Source organism: Lissotriton helveticus, chromosome 1_1 (assembly GCF_964261635.1).
Source record: "Lissotriton helveticus chromosome 1_1, aLisHel1.1, whole genome shotgun sequence".
NCBI classification, from domain to species: domain Eukaryota; kingdom Metazoa; phylum Chordata; class Amphibia; order Caudata; family Salamandridae; genus Lissotriton; species Lissotriton helveticus.
In genome coordinates, this window is record NC_136057.1 from 1712332574 (window position 1) to 1712351234 (window position 18661).

An 18661-nucleotide genomic window follows, 5' to 3' on the forward strand; every position below is an offset into this window, starting at 1 on the left:
CTAGATTCTCCGGTTTGCTGATAGGCTATTTGTCTGTTTAGCTCTGTAAGACTTCCTGGTTCACTGATCCCTCCTCATATCCCACTACCTTTTAAGAGCTACTACTTTGGCATGTATACAGAGGGAATCTACGGTTAGAAGTAGCTATCAGAAACAAAATGTGTTTCTGGTGGATACTTTATCTAACCACGGATTTCTCACAACTCTCCGTCCTAACTGTTCTATCGAGTGGACTGTTTGGGTTCGAAAAAGGTTCCAATTCGGTTGGGCACATTACATTTTTGCTGTCTGTCATGGTTGATTCTCCCCCTGAGATCATGGAAGAGATTAAAAAGAAATCTGAGTTAGCGTACAGCGGATAATGCCTACATCATCTCCCTGCCATCATATCCATAGGTAGTGCAATGCTGCTGCTGAGTTCATTGGCACCAGCTAACGACACTCAAAAGTAATTGATAAAGTTCTGGATTCACTCTGATGCATGGGAGATTTCAAAAGAGGAGGAGTCTGCAGTTAGACAGAGTATCCATCAGGCAGAGTGTACCTGAAGGCAAGTAACTTGTTCATTTACTCTTTGTCGCAATTTGAACTTTATCAAACATCTAAAGTATTGTTTTCATCTAGGAGGATTATATTTGCAAAGAAGACAAATTGGTGTGCAAGAAGATCATGCAGCTTCTGAAAACCCTTTTTGTGGCTCAATAAACGACTGGTAATTCTCAAGTGTCAGGCTGACCTTGGATCTGGTGCTTCAGTTCCCCTTTTTCCATACTTTAGGGTATGTTTGAGTTCTCAATTTGCTCGAAGCAGGGGTGTGTGTATATTTTGAACCTACTCCTTGGCTCATACCATGTAGATGGATTTGCCCTCAAAATAATCTGACATTTCAAATCTCTTGCTCTCTCTTGTTCTAAACCGCCATTAAAATAGTTTAAAGAAGCACGACTTTCAAAATGACTACAGTGAACCATCTGTTGTGTGTCGATTTAGATACCGTATGTAGGTTTCCCGATTCATGCCCTTATAGAGGCACAATTCGCATTGCCCGTATATAGGCGTAGAAATCCAACCCATATTTAGGCATTATCCATGCTAACCAAATACAGGCATGGCCACCTACATCCGTCAATCCACGTCACAACGAGTTCTTGGAAAACCAGACTCTTAAGCCTTTAGGACTTCCCCTTGTTTGGATTATTGATTTCTCCTAGAACTCATTTATTGTGCAAGCATATCTATTCCTTAGGGGTTCATTCATGACGTTCCTCTGACTGACATTTACGTCAATACTGGCATTCCTAAACACCTTCAAGGTATAAATATACTCCACTTGCCATGGCTACCTACCGACTGTATACTTGCATGGCTTGGCTGCGGCTCGCCACAGCAAGTTCTGAAGGAATTAGAGTCCCTGCCTGACGCACTGACCGGACGCTGTCATCCTCCTCGCAGAGAATCCAGCTCCAGTGTTTCTGACTCCCCTTGCGGGGTGTTAGAGATCGAGACCCGGAAAGAGATTCCAACCTCTCTCATTCTAAGGTATGGAGCAGACTAGAACCTAGAGGGACTCTTGGCAACTCTTGCAAAACTAAACCTTAGCTAGCTATACTTTAGAAAACAGCACCTACTTCCTACCTCGTACTACACTTAGGTTAAGTACACTGGGGTAGAACTAGCTAGAAGCACCAGATGCGTATTCCCATTTTAGCCTGTGTTATTTATGTATGTATTTTTATGAATGTCATAGCTACAAATCATGCTATTGCAGTATTATCTAATCTTACTGCTAACACTGTACGTATTATACTTCGCATTCTGTCTTACGATTGTAGCAGGCCATATCTCTTGCACGAGAAATAAGACTGTTCAATAAACCCCTTGTTATTGAAACGCCCGTCTACATATTTCTGTGTAAACTCTGCAGAAACGAAGCATGCACGATTGACTGAGTGAAACTGTTGTCTATTGTTTCCACGATTCTGAGACTGTTCCGATTCTGAGGGAAACAAAGTTGTCATGTTTATGCAGTTGTCGGAAACTAATCCCTTCTTGTTTATTCGAGAAGTTTCTAGTGACCTCTCAGTTAGCTGGCACACACAAGTAATTAAGTTTAATATACTCGATAGAGACATACTGACCTCAGTCCTATGTCCACATAGATTGCAAACATTTTGTATCATTTCCAGCCCTGATGAAGCCGATGGGTTCTCAATAACCTCGGCGAAACGCGTTGGTATGGGATTGGAGTTGCAAAGAAATTAAAAGAAGAGAATCTTCAAGAAATTTTGGATGATTTTGTTTTGAGAACTTTAAAATACTAAGCTGTTTGAGCTTTGATAAGTGGAGTGCTTCAATCTATGTGGACATTTAACTGTGCCTAATCTTTTGATTACGCAGGGAGGAGAGGGGTGTTTTCCTCCCCATTTGTAAGCACCCGCATCTGTAACGATATTTAGAAAGAAAAAAAGATATTATAGTGTATCACTTCTTGAGCGCTTTTAAAAACTCCTTCTAGCACCCAAGGTTGAAATTGACCTCAGTCCTATGTCAAATCTATAGTGTATATTATTCCAATGCGCAGAGACTTATCAGGGATATAGGAACTACAGTACACATCCTCTGGAAAGATAACTGAAAAGCAGTCTGTACCCTTGTGTTAGCTTAGCACAAGTATTACAATCACAGTCCCAAGTTTAGATTTTAAATGTGAGGCTTTGCATCATAATCTGAAAATGAGGCATTGGGTAGAAGAAAATTGAAGAATGGAAATTATTCAGACCACTGTCGAACAATTGAGGGATTATGGAGATTAGAGGACTAGCATATGTAGTGATATTTCTCTTTTTTCCATGTATTGCTGCTTGAGAGAATGTGCACAAAGGAACATGCTTAACTAGCTGTATTCGGCTTTAACAGAAATCTTTCTTTATTTTTTACTTTCGCAGTCCGACATGGCTTCCAAGGGTGCTTTGGCTGTGAACCTGCCATCTCTTCCACCTTCTACCCCCATCCACAATACCCGGGCCCATAATCCATTACGCAAGCTCCATGCAAGCACAAAGTCTCCACATTCTTCCCCGTCAAGGTGTCTGGGGCCAACACCACCAAAACGGAGAGGCCGCCCACCTACCAAGTTCTTCAAGCAAATAGAACAGAAGTATTTCACCCAGCTGACGAGGCAGCCCATCCCCAGAGGTTAGTAGCTGAATGTTGTTCAGATTTCATTTCCAGGGTTGGAAGCAGCAAAGGCGACCCTGTTATTTTTCTTAAAAGCCCGATTTTGCATGATAGTGCCATCTGAACAACCCTTACCTCCATCGTGCCGATTCCACATAAGAATAATATTCCACCATAAATTACAAACTGCAGTGAAGGGCATTTTTTCTTTTCATCATGTTGTGTCTAGAATGAAAAAGGCACCATACGGTACCCCCTCTTAAACGGTTATCAACCGTTCCTAAGATAATCTAAAAACATGCGTTTCGGAAAGGGCAAGAAAAATATATATTTTGCGTGTTTGTTAATGTGTGCAGGAGAGCATGTCTCTTAAGGTGTGGAATATACCTGCATGGTGCTTGAATGACAACAGGTATTGCAAAGCTTCATGTATATGAGTCTTCATCTCCAAATATTTTGTCTCAGTGATTAATAATTGGCTATTATCATGCTGTATTTTAGTTGGCTACTGTCTGTGCAAAGGATTCCTCGCCCTTTTCATCCCATCATTGTGGAGTCAGCATGCCTACTGTGCATTTTGATGGCATTCAGTGCTTGGGCTTTCTAACATCTCAGTGTATTGAATGTATATTGGTATTTATTTTCTTCTTTTTTCTTTTCTTTTCCTTTCCTGTTTTTTGTTGCAGCTTTGGAAATGTGAACCATATTGCTTTGTTCTGTGCACCACCCTCTCTTTTTATACTTGACTTTCTACCTTTTCCACTCACCATGGTACTTTTGGCATTGCAGCAATGCAGATTGGCTGGTGGTGGATTCGAGACTCAGAGGAGTTTGAAATAGTCCTTAAAGCACTTCACCCACGTGGAATTCGTGAGAAGATGCTTCACAAGCATATCAGCAAACACAAGGAGTACCTCAAGGAAGTGTGTGGACGGCCTAAGACTGGTGAGTGTCCTCTCACACCTGGATCACCTACACACCTCTCTTTGAAATAAAGTGGTATACTTGTTAAAATTGGAAATAGCTCCTTTCACCATAGAAGCTAAATGTCAAGTTGTTTCATCCACTCATAATGATGAATGTTGTGTACCTGGTGCTTATCTCATGCGAGGGGAAACAAATGTAACATATTCCTCATTGAGGTGAGATACTCTTGGCTATTCCGGGTAGATTTGGAACATTTTCAGTTATTTAACATACTGTTTAACATCAAAGTAACGTTCGGTATGGCAGACACTGTCAGTTAAAAATACCCACCAATTTCTGTTGAACCTCTCCGTATTTAATTATTTATATTATGCCCACTGTAGGTGTTTCCAGGTACTGTTCCTTTAGGGTGAAAATTGTTTTCAGAGAAGGCAGACTATGGAAACATTCAGTGTCAATTTGATGGCTGCTATTTGAGAATGCATCAGGGTCTGTTGGTGAAGATGGGATGGAATAGTCTGTGAGTGGAGCTGTGTTGAAGGGTGTGTCCGAGAAGGGCTAGTTCAGTGGGTTTCCAGAGCATATTTGTACTTTTAATCCCAGTAATTGATAAACAGTTGCTTTCCAACACTGGATCTTTCATAGAATCACATGCTTGGATTATTATCCCTTGTAAGGTTGGGATCCTCTGCAGTCACTGTTTACATGGCACTGAACTAAAGAGAAAGTATTGAAAACAGACATACACTGCTTGTAGTCTTCCACTTCATTATGTGACTCAACCTCTGGCCAGTGAGGTGCAGATACACTCAAACAGCCATGCTTTATATTGCTCATTAAGTGTGAGGCAATGCTCTGGATTTTTCCCCAAAATATTTTACATTTTTATTGTTTTCTTCAATCCTGTTGATTGTGGAATTTCTTCTACCTCATTTGTATTAAGGAAGAGTATGTGCATCATTTATTTTCACTTTTTGGTGCTCGTTATCCAACCCAAGAGAATCTTTCAATGTGTTAACAGAGGGGATAGAGTCAGTGTCCCTCAGAGGTGACCAGGAGGCACAGAAGCAAAATGCCCACCCTGGGCAGGGAGCTCAGGAGAGTTGACAAGGACCATGTCGCTGCAGCTGTGGGGACCAGGTGATGCTGAGGAAGACCAGGAACCGTGCACGAGCTCCCCCTCGTCGGATGTCGGTGTCTGGCAGGAACACTGATAAAGCGAGCCTTGGTAGCTGCAACTGGGGTAGAAGACCTGGAGCAAGCAGGGGAGCCCACCAAAACGGACCACCACCCTCAAGCAGACCTACAGGTCGATGGTACAGGAGTCGCTAGAGAATCTTAGGTAGCTCACCAAAGATGGAGACCCACGGTGCAAGGGATGCAGTGAGGATGCTGATCTTCGAGGGGTGTGGTGCTGGAGGCTGGAGCTCCTTTTAGCCTGAAGCTGTCTGGTGTGCAGAGCCAACAAGCCTGGGCAACGGCAAGTCAATGTGGTGCACAGGGGTTTGGTCCCAGCTGCTCAGACGAGTGATACTGTCCTCCAAATTGCAGGGAAAACCGGTCAGGCCTCTGGAGAGCGACAGAACCACCACCTGTGTTTCTGAGCCTCAGACAGTCCGGTCTGCTTCATTGCTGTCCCTGCAGATGCAGGGTAGTGACTTCCTCACTGCAAGAGAGATTTCTTCAGGTGTCCTTGATGCCCACAGGTCTTCTGGAGAACCTGAACGAATCACAGAAACAGACAAGGCAGAAGACTTGAAGAACAGCAAGACCAGGAGCAGCAGAAGTCTTCCTTGATGCAGTCTCGATTCCAGTCGAAGTCCAACGAAGAGTGTCTTGGTTTCAGAGGTGAGTCTTGTTCCACGACTAATCTGAGGACACATCCACAGGGGAGCCGCTAAATACCCAAGGAAAGGGTTGGAACGACTCTGGTCCCTCCTGGAGGAGTAACTAGTCAGGGGAGAGGATACTCCCCTGTCCTTTGCCCAGTTTAATGCCAGAGCAGGAACCATGGGTTCCTGAATTTGCTCAAACTGGAGTATGCTAAGAGGGCACCAAATGTGCCCTTCAATGCAGTCTAGTGCAGTTGGAAAGTGCCCCTACCCAGCCCAATACACTGAGTCCTGTTTGGGAGGTGGTCACGGCTCCCTGCCACAGGATTTTTGTCCTTCCTTCCGCTGATCGTGGTTGACTCAGCAGCATGAGGGCAGAACAGTGTCTGTGGTCGGCGGCACCACTAGCTTGCTGGCAAACCCTGAAAGGCAGTTACCAGGAGTATAGTGCGTTCCTCTAAGGGGCCCCCAGTACATGGGATCATACCTGCAACACCGGAATCGGTGTTGGGGTATGATGTTTAATACCAAATATGACCAGGTTTGGTGCAGCCATTATGTAGTTAATAATAGGGTGAGAGTACCTTCAAGGGATTTTAATGAACATAGGGATTTTTGATCACTTACAAGATGCAATCGTGTGGGTTTAGTAATTAAGACCCAATACTGCTATTTATGCAACAACAGAAATTATATATGTTCACACGCTGTTACTCATAAGTAATCAGTAAGGAGAGAGAGCAAACAAAAATTGAAAAGCGGGTGTGTATAGATAAAGGATATTTAATCTTGTTTTCTTTTTCAAAACAAGTTAAAAGGTTGGGTACAAGATAAACAGCAAAGATGTACGAGGGAAAAAATCATTAATTCACACAGCCCTAATTACATCAGTTGCTCAAGCTTACTACCATACACAAAATTCATTAAAGATTCAGTGGTAGATAAAGCCACAGTCGACGTTTCGGTCTCTGTTCTTTCGTGTAGGAGACCTTCCTCAGGACATGGGTTTCATATCGTGAGTACCCTGCTGAGTTAGTTATTTTCGCAGCCGCAGGTTGTGGAAAGGGGTCCTCATTAACTTTGAAGAGTTCCCTAACTTACACGTTCGAAGGTGTAGCAACGCTTTCTTATAAATCTTTTTAAATGAGGTAGTCGATTCTAGATTCAATGTATCAAAGTCCGTCTCCACGTAGCAAATGATACAGCAGTCGATGCCGAGGACATCGACTGCTGTAGCATGTCCTGAGGAAGGTCTCCTACACGAAAGAACAGAGACCGAAACGTCGTGGAATTTTGTGTATGGTAGTAAGCTTGAGCAACTGATGTAATTAGGGCTGTGTGAATTAATGATTTTTTCCCTCGTACATCTTTGCTGTTTATCTTGTACCCAACCTTTTAACTTGTTTTGAAAAAGAAAAAAAGATTAAATATCCTTTATCTATACACAACTGCTTTTCAATTTTTGTTTGCTCTCTCTCCTTACTGATTACTTATGAGTAACAGCGTCTGAACATATATCATTTCTGTTGTTGCATAAATAGCAGTATTGGGTCTAAATTACTAAACCCACACGATTGCATCTTGTAAGTGATCAATCAATCAATCAATCAATCAGGTCATTTATAGAGCGCACTACTCACCCGTAGGGTCTCAAAAATCCCTATGTTCATTAAAATCCCTTGAAGGTACTCTCACCCTATTATACGCTTTGCCCAAACCCTCAAGGGTATACTGCGTCGCCCACTATCAATTTCCATTATGTAGTTAGACATCTCTTAATGACTGATGTCCACTATATATCTTAAAATGACTGAGGGTATTTACAAAGCCTGGAGAATCGACTCCAAGGTTTGTAGGGGTGTCCTGCTCATGCAGGGGCACCCTCACACTTATAACCAAGCACCCTGTCCTCAGGACTGCAGGGCCTTCCTTAGGGATGACTTATAGATGTCTGAAAGAGACACGTTAGTGATAGATTCCTTACCTTAGAATATCCCCAAGTGTCAGACTGGATACGGAAAGTTTTTGCTTAGCAGTACCCCTGTGCGGCAGTAGGCGGCGTCTTGCGGCTCCGCGTCCGTCACTGGCGTCGTCAGCGCCGAGATGACGTGACGGAGAGTACTTAGGCGCCACCCATGCGCACTGACGTCAGTTCTTTCTTTTTCCGCACCAAGAAGCGCAGATCCGAATTGAGCACGCACTTGGTCGCTTTTTGACCGCTATTTGGGACTTTTGTCTCCTCACATTTTTCTCCTGGTGCACGTAGGGATGCCCGGCTTTAAGTTTTGTGGGGGCTGTCGCTGAAATATCTCGGTGGCGGACCCCCACGATGTTTGTCTCTACTGCCTGGAGACCGATCACTACTCCCGGGACTGCCATGACTGTTGTGCCATGGCCCCCAAGGCCTTGCGGGAGCAGCGCAGGAAGTTGATGGAGGCACAGCATTCGTCGCGCCGCCGCTCCGGGTCTAGGGGCCATTCCCGGAACCGCTCGCAGGACCGAAGCCGTTGCTCCTCGGACTCCAAGTTTTCACCTTCGGATTCCAGTAAGGGTCACCATAAAAAGAAGTCAAAGAAGCGCGTTCGCTCTCCGACGTCCCCCTGTCGCTCCTCGGAGGCGGACGAGGGGGACTGGGGCCTCGCCCCTGCGGCTCCTCTGGAGCCTGGGAATCCCGCGGCCTACCCACCATACCCGGGTCTGTCGGCGACTCCCGAACAAATGCAAGAGTTCCTTGCTGCGTTGGACTGCCTTTTTTAGACCACTGGCTCCCGCAGGCGCGCCTTCGGGCCCAGCGGTCCCGTGTCCAGATCCTGTTGCCCCGGCGGCTCCGCCACCGACTCCATCCACGGCGCCACAGGATCCTGCGCCTCTGGCCCTGGCGCCACAAGGAGCGGCGTTTCCGGCCCCGGTGCTACCCTCGGCTCCACCCCGACGCCGCACTGGGTGCTGTTTATTCCCGGACCATTTTGATCTGAAAGAAACAGGTTAGTATTAGATTCCTTACCTTAGAAAATCCCCATGCGTCAGACTGGATCCGGAAACTTTTGCGTAGCAGTACCCTTGCGCGTCGGTAGGCGTCGTCTGCGGCTCCGCGTCCATCGTCGGCGTCGGGATGACGTCGCCGGAGTACTTGGACGCCGACCTCGCGCGCTGACGTCCGTTCCTATTTTTTCTGCGCCAGCAAGCGCCGATCCGGAAAAAGTGGTACTAAACTTTTTCGATCATTTTTGATCTTTCTTCGAAGTCGAACGACTCCAACAGTGCCGGTAGGGATGCCCGGGTTCAAGCCCTGCGTCGACTGCAACCGACTGATGTCGGTTACTGACCCCCAGTGTCTTCATTGCCTGGGGCCCGACCACGATGACAAGTCGTGACCCGACTGCCAAGCCTTGACGTCGAAGGCTAGGCGGGAGCGGTCCCGCCAGCGCCTCGAGCTCCGGCAGTCTGCTCCGCGCCGTTCGAGGTCCCAGTCCGGAAGAAGGTCAAGGGACCGGTCGCGGGGCCAGAGTCATCACGGCTCAGAGGATCGTCACCACTCCTCGAGCTCCAAGTCCTCAGGTAAGAGGCACAAGAAGTCGAAGAAGCAACATGGCTCTTCCGACTCCCCCCACTTTCGAGCGACGCGGCCGGGGGTTCGGGCGGCACTGCCATGCGGCTCCGCCGGAGCCGCGGGCGCCGTGGCCTGCTCCATACCCGCCGGTCCCTGGGCAGAACATGACGCCGGAGGAGATCGACGCCTTCCTCACGGTTCCGCGGCGCCTTCGGGCCAAGCGGCCCCGACTGGGAGCCCAAGGGGACCGGGTGCTTCGGCGCCGTCAGCGACTTCGGTCCCGGTGCCGCAGGGCCCCGCTGGATCCGGTTCCGGAACCGGGTCGTCGCCAGTCGACCTCACGATCTTGCCGGCGCCGGCCCCTAGGGTGACGCCTCCGGCGCCGTCCACGGACGACGTCGTCTCCAGTCCCCCCCCCCCCTCGGACAACGGCGAGGCCAGTCCACATCTACCCCTGCAGCATCCGCCTGAAAGCCCTCCTAGTCTGAGCTTTCAGGCCCACGTGACGCCAGTGGGGGGGCAGGGTTAGCCATCACCTCCTCCACTGGCGCAACATCACATCGGACAGGTGGGTGCTGCAAATCGTCCGAAGGAGCTACTCCCTCCCCTTCGAGGCGTCCCCTCCAGCCATGCCACCGCAGTACCACCGCGTGTCGGGGGATCACTTGAATCTTCTGCGAGAGGAAGTTGCGGCCCTCTTGGCCAAGGGGGCCATCGAGCGCGTTCCTGGGCCAGAAGTAGGGTGTGGTTGTTACTCCCACTACTTTCTGGTTTCCAAGAAGGGCAAAGGGGGCCTATGCCCTATCTTGGACCTGCGGAATGTCAACGGCTTCCTCCGGAAGGAGAGGTTCAAGATGCTGACACTGGCTCAGGTCTTAGCTGCCCTGGACCCGGGAGACTGGATGGTAGCGTTGGACTTTCCCGTCCTGCCGGCCCACCGGCGCTACCTGCGGTTCACGGTAGGCCACAAGCACTTTCAGTTTACCGTGCTCCCCTTCGGCCTTACCAGCGCCCCAAGGGTGTTAACGAAAGTGATGGCGGTGGTTGCAGCTCATCTGCGCAGGTTAGGGGTTTGTCAGCGGCAGATCCCTCTCCCTACCCCACCCGGAGCACGTAGTTGTGACGGACGCGTCCCTCCGGGCTGGGGAGGCCATATGGGAGAGGCGGAGATCAGAGGCCTCTGGTCTCCGGCGGAGTCCCAGCTCCTTATCAACCTTCTGGAGCTGCGGACGATCCGGCTTGCACTGAAGGCATTCCTCCCCTCTGTCCGGGGGAGTGTAGTGCAGGTGTTCATGGACAACACCACCGCCATGTGGTACTGCAACAAACAGGGTGGGGTGGGGTAATGGACCCTATGCCAGGAGGCTCTGCGCCTCTGGCATTGGCTGGAACATCAGGGCGTGACCCTGGTGGTTCCACACCTGGCAGGTTCCCTGAACGCCAGAGCGGACAAACTCAGCTGTCGGTGCATGATGGATCACGAATGGCGTTTGAACTCTGACGTGGCGCAGGGTCTCTTTCAGCAGTGGGGAGAGCCTTGGTTAGATCTATTCGCCACAAAAGAGAACGTGCAATGTCATCAGTTCTGCGCGTTGGAATTTCCAAGGCGGCACTCGCTCGGAGACACTTTTCGTTGCGAGTGGAGTTGCGGTCTGTTGTACGCCTTTCCGCCTATACCACTTCTGCCCAGAGTGCTGAAGAAGATCAGGCGCGACTGGGCCCAAGTCATCCTTGTGGCTCCGGACTGGGCACGGAGGTTCTGGTATCCCGAGCTACTCAGCATGTCTGTCGATCCCCCGATTAGTCTCCCCCTTCAGGAGGACCTTCTGTCGCAGCAGCAGGGGACGGTCCTTCACCTGAACCTGTCCAGTCTCCACTTACATGCGTGGAGATTGAGCTGCGGCAGTTGAGGCTATTTGACTTGCCTCCTGAAGTCTGTAATGTCATTCTGGCAGCCAGGCGTCCCTCCACAAAATCGGTATACGCCTGCAGGTGGAACAAATTTGTGGCATGGTGCACAGCAAAGGCTGTGGATCCCCTTTCTGCCCCTCTTTCAGAGGTTCTCCTCTTTCTTCTTTCTCTTGCCCAGCAGGGCTCTGCTCTGGGCACTCTGAAGGGCTACCTCTCGGCCATTTCCGCCTTCTTAAGGCTACCTGATCAGCCCTCTTTGTTCAAGTCGCCGGTTGTAAATAGGTTTTTGAAGGGCATCACTCATATGTTTCCTCCAGTTCCTTTCGTGATGCCTCAGTGGGACTTGAACCTTGTTCTAACTTTTCTGATATGCACTCCCTTTGAGCCATTTCATAACTGTCCTCTTCGCCTCCTTACTCTGAAGACCGCTTTCCTGGTTGCCATCACCTCTGCCAGGAGAGTGAGTGAGCTCCAGGCCCATTTCTTCTAAGCCTCATTTCCTTTCAGTCCATCCGGACAAAGTTGTGTAGCGGACGCGACCCTCTTTCCTGCCCAAGGTAGTCACAGCCTTCCACATCGGGCAGTCCATCACTTTGCCCACCTTCTTTCCGCATCCCTCGGAAGAGGAAGAGAGGTTCCACCGTCTGGACCCAAAATGTGCGCTCTCATACTATCTGGACCGCATACGCCAGTTCCGGGTGGATGACCAACTCTTTGTTGGTTACGTGGGCGCTAAGAAGGGACGGGCGTTACACAAACGAACCATTTCCCAATTGGTCGTCTTGTGCATCAAGGCTTGTTACTCTTTGGCTCGAAAGGAGCCTCCTGTGGGGCTTCGTGCCCATTCCACATGGGCCACGGCGGCTACTACTGCCCTGGGCCGGGGAGTCCCCTTGCAGGACATCTGTCAGGCAGCTACGTGGGCCTCGCTGCACACGTTCGCAAGACACTACTGCCTGGACAGCCAAGTCCGGAGAGATGGCTTTTTCAGCCGGTCCGTTCTCTAGGACTTTCTGGTGTGGTCATTGGTTTGCAGACCCACCACTGGGGTTGGTATTGCTGGGGTATCTATTCTAAGGTGAGGAATCTAATACTAACCTGTTTCTTTCATGATGCACAAGTTACTTACCTTCGGTAACTATGTATCTGTAAGAAACAGTAGTTAGTATTAGATTCCTTACCGCCTCAGCCATCCTCCCCGTTCTGCGAACCGATATCTAGGGTTAAGGTCATCCGCTTTCAGGGCACTAGTTTCATGGCACCAGTGTTGGTTTTTATCATGGCTCTGCGTTTCTGGCGCGGAAAAGCTGTGTATAAGAACTGACGTCAGCGCGCGAGGGCGGCGTCTAAGTACTCCGGTGACATTATCCCGGCGCCAACGACGACGGACGCGGAGCCGCAGACGACACCTACCGACGCGCAAGGGTACTGCTACGCAAAAGTTTCCGGAACCAGTCTGACACCTGGGGATATTCTAAGGTAAGGGATCTAATACTAACTACTGTTTCTTACAGATATATCAGATGCACAAGTTACTACTTGCGTAACGATATATCTGTAAGAGACATTAGTTAGTGATAGATTTCTTACTGCCCCACCCATCCTCACCGTTCTGCGAACTGATTACTAGGGTTAAGGTCATCCCCTTTTAGGACCCAAGTTTTCCGCACCAATGGTCAGTATCTTGCGTGGCTCTGCGTTCCTGGCATGGAAAGTCGTGTACAGAACTGACGTCAGTGCGCTTGAGTGGTTCCTAAGTACTCTCCCTGACGTCATTTCGGCGCTGATGATGCCAGTGACGGACGCAGAGCCGCAGGATGCCACCTACTGATGCGCAGGGGTACTGCTAAGCAAAAACTTTCTGGATCCAGTCTGACTCCTGGGGGTTATTCTAAGGTAAGGAATCTATCACTAACTAATGTCTCTACCAGATATATTGTTACACAAGTAGTAACTTGTGTGTCTATATAAAAGGACAGCTGCCTCTAGACTCACTAGTAGTGTCCAATTCTAGAAAGCGTGCTAATTCACAGATATCAGGGGATGCACCACCCTCGATAAAGAATCCAAACTGCTAGAAGCATCAGGCAAAAGGGTAGCTGCGCAAGCGGCCAATCACTGGCGCATAGCTAATACTCAGACACTACTGGCTAGATATAATAGGGCTCAATACGACCAATTAGAGACCCTATTACAGCATTTGCCAGACCAATATAAAGCCCAAGCAAATGACCTCATTCAAGAGGGGAAATTGATAACAAATGCCTCAATTAAATGTGCACTTGATGCAGCAGACACTGCTTTAAGATCTATTAACACCAGTGTACTGCTCAGACGACATGCCTGGCTACGCATTTTAGGCTTTAAGCAAGAGTTCCAGACAACAATTTTAAATCAGCCGTTCAATCAGGAACACCTTTTTGTACCGGCTGTGGACGCAACTCTTGAAAAAGAGAAAAAAGACACAGAGACTGCAAAGTCAATGGGAGCCTTGCAGTCTCCACAAACACGTGGTTCATTTCGTCGCTCCTTTTATAGAGGAGCCTCTAAAAACATCAGTACAGACACTTCAGCGTCATTTAAAACTACCACTCAAACATCCCCCAAAAGAGGATATTTTAGAGGAGGTTACAGAGGGAATAACAAAGGAAGAGGACAAGGTAACAATAACACTCGCACCTGCCCTGCTTCTAAACAATGACTTCCCTCCACTCCCCCAGGCCATTCGACTCCGGTAGGGCGGGGGGAGATTATCACAGTTCCTACCTGTCTGGAATTCCATCACAACAGACAAGTGGGTAAAACAGATTATCCAATCTGGTTACTGTCTGGAACTTACAGCTACCCCACCCCCCAACATACCACCCAAGAAGCGTGCCATGATCACAGGACATCTTGCACTATTAAAACAAGAAGTTCTCTCGCTGCTTCAAAAGCACGCTATAGAGCCAGTCCTCTTGCTCCATCAGGGAACTGGAGTCTACTCCCTGTACTTCCTAATCCCCAAAAAGGATGGGACTCTAAGACCAATACTCGATCTCAGACCCCTCAATCTGTACATACATTCGGATCACTTTCACATGTCACTCTCCAACAAGTGCTTCCACTGCTCCAACAAGGAGACTTCCTTTTTTTTTTTTGCAGAGTTTTATATAGCGCGAACTAGAACCGAACCGAATCAGTTATCAGAGCGCTTTACATAGCACCAGTTACATTACATGAGGACACACTTCCATTTTAGGCACGGGGAGATTAAGTGATTTGCCCAGAATCACAGAGGGTTTTTGGCGTCGTTACCGAGACTCGAACCCAGATCCTCAGGTCCGAGGTCGAGCGCCTTAGCTGTTAGGCCAACCCCTCTCCCCTTGCCAAACTAGATCTCAAGGACGCATACTTCCACATTCCCATACATCCTTCTTTCAGGAAGTATCTAAGGTTTGTGGTGGACAGGCAAGATTATCAGTTCAAAGTCCTTCCATTCGGGGTAACCACCGCACCCAGAGTGTTTAGCAAATGCCTGGCAGTGGTAGCGGTACAAAAGGGGGTGGTGATGGACGGAGCATCAGAACCAATCAAACACTCACACCCAGTCAAAAGATCTGGGTTTGATCCATCACCGTTCTTTAGCCCACTCTGCTACCCCAGTTCAGACATGGCTATATGCAAATCAGTCTGACCCTGTGCCTCATGGGCACAGTCCAGCCCGAACTGCCAAGCCATGCCTTCCCTAGACCGGAAACAAGCTTCCGAGGACCGGTTTCTGGCATTTCAGCCGTCTTCAGCCCGGCTTGCTTGAATCCAGTGGCAAAGTGAGCAAGGTACTCACGTCTGAGCATACCCTGCCACACTTATGGCGGCCAAAGCGGTACAAAAGGGGGTGGTGATGGACGGAGCATCAGAACCAATCAAACACTCACACCCAGTCACAGGGTCAGACTGATTTGCAAATAGCCATGTCTGAACTGGGGTGGCAGAGTGGGCTAAAGAACGGTGATGGATTAAACCCAGATCTTTTGACTGGGTGTGAGTGTTTGATTGGTTCAGATGCTCCGTCCATCACCACCCCCTTTTGTACCGCTTTGGCCGCCATAAGTGTGGCAGGGTATGCTCAGACGTGAGTCCCTTGCTCACTTTGCCACTGGATTCAAGCAAGCCGGGCTGAAGACGGCTGGAATGCCAGAAACCGGTCCTCGGAAGCTTGTTTCCGGTCCAGGGAAGGCATGGCTTGGCAGTTCGGGCTGGACTGTTCCCATGAGGCACAGGGTCAGACTGATTTGCAAATAGCCATGTCTGAACTGGGGTGGCAGAGTGGGCTAAAGAACGGTGATGGATCAAACCCAGATCTTTTGACTGGGTGTGAGTGTTTGATTGGTTCAGATGCTCCGTCCATCACCACCCCCTTTTGTACCGCTTTGGCAGTGGTTGCAGCACAACTCCGAAGACAACACATTCATGTCTTCCCATATCTAGACGACTGGCTAATAAAAACCAGATCATCTGACCAGTGTGCTCAACGCACTCCAGGACTTGGGATTCACAATCAACTACACCAAGTCGCACCTCCAGCCCGCTCAGATACAGCAATATCTTGGTGCCACAATAAACACTTCTACAGCTTTAGCATGTCCCAATCCAGCCAGGATAGCCAGTATGCAGACTCTCATTGCCAAATTTCAGACACAACACTCTCTCCCAGCCAGAGTGTTCATGCAACCAATAGGCATGATAGCATCTTGCATCTTTATTGTACCCTATGCAAGACTTCAAATGCGTCCCTTACAGGAATGTCTAGCACATCAGTGGAATCTGGCTCAAGGAGGACAACTTACAGATCTGGTGTTGGTGGACAGCCACACACACCACTCTCTGCAGTGATGGAACACAACAAACTTATACAAGGAGCGGCCGTTCATCGAGCCAGTTCCACAGATAGTTCTAACAACAGACGCATCACTCACAGGATGAGGAGCCCATCTCCTCAATCACACCACTCAAGGCAAATGTACCACTCAACAGAAAGTGCTCCATATCAATCATCTAGAACCATTAGCAATATTCCTAGCACTAAAATCATTCCTACTCCATGTACAAAACAAGGCTGTCCTCATCCGGACGGACAGCATGACAGCCATGTATTACATACAAAAATAAGGAGGCACACTTCTCTGCAGCTGTCCCAGGTCGCACAGAATATTTGGAGGTGGGCCATTCCGCAAAACATATACCTCCTTGCAGAACATCTTCCAGGAGTTCACAATAAGATTGCGGATCTGTTAAGTTGACAGACAAAACAGATTCATGAATGGGAACTACATCCACAAGTTCTAATACCATTTTTCCAAATATGGGTCCAACCAGACATTGATCTGTTTGCCACACACAAAAACAAGAAATGCCCAACCTTCGCCGCCAGTTTTCCACACCTGCTGTCCAAGGGCAATGCGATATGGATGAGCTGGTCAGACGCTTTTCTGCCACTCCCACTGATTCCACTTGTGGTACACAAGCTCCAACAACAGTCTCTAAAGTTGATCCTAGTAGCTCTCACATGGGCACGTCCACCGTGGTTGTAACTCTCACTAGTCCCACACCAAGAAACTACGCCTCTCCCCATCACTACTAACGCAGAACCATGGAGAAATAAGGCACCCCGATCCAACTCAACTGAATCTAGCAATCTGGCTCCTGAAGTCCTAGAGCTCGGTTACCTTAACCTTCCGTCGGACTGTATGAACATCATTAAAGAAGCCAGACGACCTATAGCCAGAGCTTGCTATGCAGCAAAATGGAAAAGATTTGCCATTTACTGCACTAACAATCATATCAATCCACTGGATGCGTCCATCAAGAACATCATTTGCTATTTACTACATTTGCAAAGATGTAACTTGGCATGCTCGTCCATACGTCTACATACGTCTACATCTAGCAGCACCTGCTGCTTACTTCAAAAAACAGACAACACTTGTCACTTTTTAGAGTTCCAGCAATTAAAGCCTTTATGGAAGGCCTTAAAAGAATCATTCCTCCTAGATTACCACCCTCTCTGGTGTGGAATGTTAGCATTGTACTTACTAGGCTCATGGGACCCCCATTTGAACCTTTACATAAATGTGAACTTCAGTTCCTCACATGGAAAGTAGCTTTCCATATTGCAATCACCTCTCTTAGAAGAGTAAGTGAGATCCAGGCTTTAACCATACAAGAACCCTTCTTACAAATACATCCTAACAAGGTAGTTCTCAGAACAAATCCAAAATTCCTTCCTAAAGTCATCTCTGCTTTTCATCTTAACCAATCAGTAGAATAACCGGTGTTTTTTTTAAACCCAGACTCCATAGCGGAGAGGACTCTTCACACGCTAGACGTCAAAAGAGCTCTACTTCATTACATTGACAGAACTAAAACCTGTTGAAAAACAAAACAATTGTTTGTAGCTTTCTCTCCACCGCATAAAGGTAATCCCATCTCTAAAGCTGGGATTGCAAGGTGGATTGTTAAATGTATACAAATATGCTACCAAAAAGACAAACACACATTAACAGTTCCCTCTAGGGCGCATTCAACACGCAACCTAGGGGCTTCTATGGCATTCTTAGGGAACATTCCCCTAGAAGATATCTGTAAGGCAGCAACATGGTCTACAACAAACACCTTCACTAAACGCTATTGTGTTGACGTGCAAGCCAAGCAACAAGCTTCTGTAGGCCAAGCTGTTCTTAAAACACTTTTTCAAAATACTGCAACTGATACAGGTGACCACCGCTACGGGAGATACAGCTGTACAGTCTATGCAAAGTGTACTATCTGCTGCTTATATGCCTCGAATGGAAAATGCTACTTACCAGTATGCATCTGTTCTTGGCATGTAGAGCTGCAGAGTAGTACACACCCTCCCGCCGCCCCGGGACCTGTATCTGTTCCAGTAATATCTTACTTAGATATACACACATGGACAGCTTTTTCTTTTCTACTAACGCCATCATTTCCCATCATGGCGAAAAACAATCTGCGGATGGAGTTTGTGCCCAGGCGCACTATCGTCCAAGGGAGGAGTCACCTATCTCATGACAACAAGTCATCCCCGCAGCACCCGCCTGAATAAGCAATCCTGCTTTATCCTTGGGCAAATGTACATATTATTCAAGACAAACATGGTTTATAAAATTGTCCTGCAGATGATGCCACGTATCTGAGGTCTGGCATCGAAACGTCGACACCTTAGTACCATATGTTCTCATAATACTCAGTGTATTGCACAATG

The 18661-nt window shown here is 48.1% G+C and overlaps 1 protein-coding gene across 11 annotated transcripts in view; it reads left to right on the plus strand.

The window, feature by feature from the left end:
* Positions 1 to 18661, plus strand: part of BAZ2A (bromodomain adjacent to zinc finger domain 2A) — a 1342005-nt gene that overhangs the window by 905221 nt on the left and 418123 nt on the right. For all 11 annotated transcript variants that reach the window (XM_078689111.1, XM_078689116.1, XM_078689113.1 and 8 more), the window contains 2 exons: positions 2946 to 3195; positions 3967 to 4122. In XM_078689111.1, the coding sequence (XP_078545237.1) occupies positions 2946 to 3195; positions 3967 to 4122 (406 nt within the window). The remainder of the gene's footprint in view (positions 1 to 2945; positions 3196 to 3966; positions 4123 to 18661) is intronic.